A 4,460-nucleotide genomic window follows, 5' to 3' on the forward strand; every position below is an offset into this window, starting at 1 on the left:
GCTAACTGTGCCTATCAGTAGCTGTAATGTATTTTATTGTAACCGGGGACCTAGAAACGACGGAGAGGCTCCGTCCCCACCGCAGCCGCAGTGGTCCACAACCCCACAACGACTACCGCAGTCCACTTCACCCCTCCGCCGCCCCACACCGAACCCAGTGTTATTGTGCGGTTCGGCCCCCGGTCGACCCCCAAGGGAACGTCTCACACCAGACGAGTGTAACCCCTACGTTTGCGTGGTAGAGTAATGGTGGTGTACGCATACGTGGCGAACTTGTTTGTGCAGCAGTCGCTGACATAGTGTAGCTGAGGCGGAATAAGGGGAACCAGCCCGCATTCGCCGAGGCAGACGGAAAACCGCCTAAAAACCATCCACAGACTGACCAGCTCACCGGACCTCGACACAAATCCGCCGGGCGGATTCGTGCGGGGCATCAAGCGCTCCTTCCTGGAAAGCCGCGCGTTAGACCGCTCTGCTAACCGACCGGGCGCCTATCAGTAGTTAGTGCCTTCAGTTGTTAGAATCTTTTATTGAGCTGGCAGTATTGGCGCTCGCTGTTTTGCAGTGGTTCGAGTAACGAAGATTTTTGTGAGGTAAGTGATTCATGAAAGGTACAGGTTCTTGTTAGTCAGGGCCATTCTTTTGTAGGGATTATTGAAAGTCAGATTGCGTTGCGCTAAAAATATTGTGTGTCAGTTTAGTGTTGATCAGAATAAGTAAAGAGAGAAATGTTTGAGTACGATGAGTTTTGCTCAGCTGTTTGAAAATCAAATAACGTAGAGGTTTACCAGCACTGTCATTCATAATTTTTCTAAGGGGAAATTTCAGTATATCCAACTAGATACGAGATGGATCAAGATCACTCTATGAGAACTTTCTTGGACAGCGGTTTCAGCACTAGATTTGTAATGTTTGAAAATTTTAATCTATGTGTCATTGCTTCGAAACAGAACAAAATTTAAAAACTGGATGCATAATAAATTGATTCAAGGCAGAAAAAACTTTTTTTATTTATTTGTGATGCATTATTCAAGTACTCGACAAAAAATTGCCTAAGATGACCCATGGCTTAGACTCCAGACGCTTGCTTGATCCAGGACCTCAGGTTGGCTACATTGGCGTAGACTCCCGGATAGTTGGCCAAGCCACAGCCCTCTCCAAAGGAGACGATACCGACCTGCGTGGAACCGGTCACCAGAGGGCCGCCGCTGTCTCCCTGGCAGGAGTCCTTACCGCCTCCGGTCACTCCTGCGCAGATCATGCGGCTGGTGATATAACCGTACGAGCGGTTGCACGTGTTGCGGTCTATGATCTGGACGTTCACCTCCAGCAGCGTGTTGGAGGCGCTGCCGCCAGATGAGGTCGCACCCCAGCCGGTAACTGTTACCGACGTTCCAGCAGAGGGCTCTGACGAGGTCAGACCCACGGCCTGCACGTTGCTGTTGAAGCTGAAGGCGTTGGATACCTGCACGACGGCGATGTCGTAGTCGGGATCAGAGTAGCTCCCGTGTATGTAGCCGGTGGCGATGTTGTGGGTGGTGCCACCGCTACCCCTGGTGGAGGTGCCAGCGCGCAGCAGCATCTGGCTGGTGGAGTAGCCGTCTACACAGTGGGCCGCAGACAGAGCCCAGGTGTTGCTGATGATCGAGGCGCCACACATGTAGTTGCCCCTGACGAGGGAAAGACAAAAGGCGTCAGTAACATTTGTGTTGACTCTTATCTTTACATGTGTAGTCTCACTGGGACATAAACTAACAGGATATTCTCGTGCTTCCAGCCGAGTCATGTTGTTAACTATCCACAATCTTCGAGACGAGTATTCCATGAACATTCACACAATCGTTTACAGATTGATTATTCCCTACACGGCAACACAAATAATTAATTAAAAAAATACTGAAAACCATGATCCTTTAGGATATTACCTAGACCACTGGAATAGGAAATATTTATACTGTAAATCTCAACTACCATAACATGACAGTAATTTGAAGAAATGTTCAAACCTGTTTCGAGAACTGTTGCGTTATTCATTTAAGTCGGGGTCCAATTGTGTAACAGTACGGAAGAACGCCGGTGGATCTTCCAAAGTCTCATACTAGTGTTGGAATAATCTTATGAAATTAACTTCCTGAACGGCGTAGACTGTTTCTCATGCATATGCAAAACTAGAGGTTACAATACACATGAATCATTCTCTCTACTTGAGCTGTCCAGTTTCTAACGATTGTTAAGCTCAACAAAAATATCCCAGCACTAAAAAATAATTAATAGGCAATAAAGAATTTTCGGGACGATCATGTATCCCGTAGGCCGTGGCATTTTTAAACAATATAATGCTCCGTGCCCACAGGGCTAGGAGTGTGATGGAGTGCTTCAAGGTACACAGTGATGAGTTCCTATTGCTGTGTAGTAACGAGCCTACCAACGTTCACTTATGTCGCACAACTACTTCTTGGTGTTCATTTGTCTTTTCCCTACATATTATTTCGAAATATTACTCAGCATCCATCTCACATTCTGAGGACACATTCCACACAACTGAACTGAGATTCTATGCACATCAGCAGGTTATAGGCAGAAAAGGCGTCCAACACCACAACATTACATTGCTTCGCCGGCCGGTGTGGCCGTGCGGATCTAGGCGCTTCAGTTTGGAACCGCGTGACCGTTACGGTCGCAGGTTCGAATCCTGCCTCGGGCATGGATGTGTGTGATGTCCTTAGGTTAGTTAGGTTTAAGTAGTTCTATGTTCTAGGTGACTGATGACCACAGATGTTAAGTCCCATAGTGCTTAGAGCCATTACATTGCTTCAATTGCTTCAACGTGGACGTATGTCTGCCTATAATGTCCGCACCTCTGCTTGAAGTTCACATACCTACCGGCAGAGACAGCAAACAATAAACTGCGTAAGGTAATGTTATATCCATTAGGAATATAGCTCGTCAGCTGATTTTGGAAAGTAACAAGTTTACTCGTATACACCTGCTGTAGAAAATCTGATTTTTATACTGCAATACGACATTAGTGACCTTTGATACGTATCGAAAGAGAACGTTCCTACCGATACCTCATGTATTCTGAGGAACAATAGTTTTCGGACGATTTTGCCATTGTGCCAGCGTCGCCTATAAAGCGTTACATAACATTTATTTCTCCTCTAGGGACTAGAATATCTTTATATACGAAGACAGTAACTTGTTCTCGAAAGAACAGTTACTGTTGATGACCGTGCAGCTTTTCCCTGGAATAAATGATGACTCACTGAAAACCTCAGCTGCTGACAGGTGTTGTTGATAAACCTCGATGTGGACAGCTGAAAATGTGTGCCCTACCGGGACTCGAACCTGGGCTCTCCTGCTTACGTGGCAGACGCTCTAGCCACCGAGGACAGAGATGAATAGCGCGACTGCAGGGACTTATCTCTTGCACGCTTCCCGTGAGACTCACATTCCCAACTGTCCACAATTCTACATATGTATTGTACCTTGTAGACATCTGTGGACAGTTGGGAAGCGTGTAAGGGATAAGTCCCTGCAGTCGCGCTATTCATCTGTCTCTTCGGTGGCTCAGATGGATAGAGCGTCTGCCATGTAAGCAGGATATCCTGGGTTCGAGTCCCGGTCGGGGCACACATTTTCAGCTGCCCACATCGAGATTTATCAACAACACCTGTCATCAGTTGAGGTTTTCAGTGAGTCATCATTTAGAATATCTTTGCTTTTACCCTGGAATGTTCGAAGATACCTCAGTGGCACTAAAATGCAGAGTCTAGGCTTCAACCTATGTAAGATTTCATATTATCGAAGAATATATAATTTACAAACGGAATACATTGTTCTGGTCTTCTTCGCCTCTAGAGACAGAAACCTAAAAATCCGCTTGACTGAGAACTCACATGGTGAAGTAGAGCTGCCATGGGTACTGGGAGATGCTGACAGCGGAGCCGCCGACAATACGGCCGCCCACACGAGGCCTCCCTGGGATGAATCTCACCACGGGGTTGGCGCCACAGAGGGCCACCACCAGGAGCACGGCTAAACCAGTCGGCAACATCTCTGCAGGAAAACCTGATGCTAACAGCGAACAGGCCCGCTTACATATAATTCCGAATCTGAAGTAATAGCGAGACAGAGAAATCCCACTGAACGTCGAGTTGGGCATGATATTTTTCAGCGTTCCCGGTTGGTCACTTTCGAAAATGGCCAGATGTTAGATCTAAGAGAATCTGATAAGAGTACTCGACAATGATATTTGTTCTGGACTGCGTACGCCAAATCACTTATCTGGCATTTATCTGTCATAATGAACATGGTCTTAACTAGTCACATTGCTGTCCGCAAATGACAGGGGGCACATTTTTTCTTTGTTTGTCTCACTGATCAGGGGAAGTTAGGTCGTTTCCATCAGCGCAACTTCGATTTTGTACTGATCTAAATCAAGGTCACAAATGCAAATC

General features: G+C 46.6%; 1 protein-coding gene across 1 annotated transcript; it reads right to left on the reverse strand.

Moving 5' to 3' along the window:
• Nucleotides 1-1,069: 1,069 nt before the first annotated feature.
• LOC124616328 (trypsin-like) lies at nucleotides 1,070-3,913 on the reverse strand. The gene is made up of 2 exons (XM_047144634.1): nucleotides 3,900-3,913; nucleotides 1,070-1,670 (listed from the first exon to the last, which is right to left on the reverse strand). Coding segments are annotated over exons 1-2 (603 nt in total). The 5' UTR covers nucleotides 3,902-3,913.
• Between the last annotated feature and the right edge of the window lie 547 nt (nucleotides 3,914-4,460).

Source organism: Schistocerca americana, chromosome 5, assembly GCF_021461395.2.
Source record: "Schistocerca americana isolate TAMUIC-IGC-003095 chromosome 5, iqSchAmer2.1, whole genome shotgun sequence".
Taxonomy (NCBI): domain Eukaryota; kingdom Metazoa; phylum Arthropoda; class Insecta; order Orthoptera; family Acrididae; genus Schistocerca; species Schistocerca americana.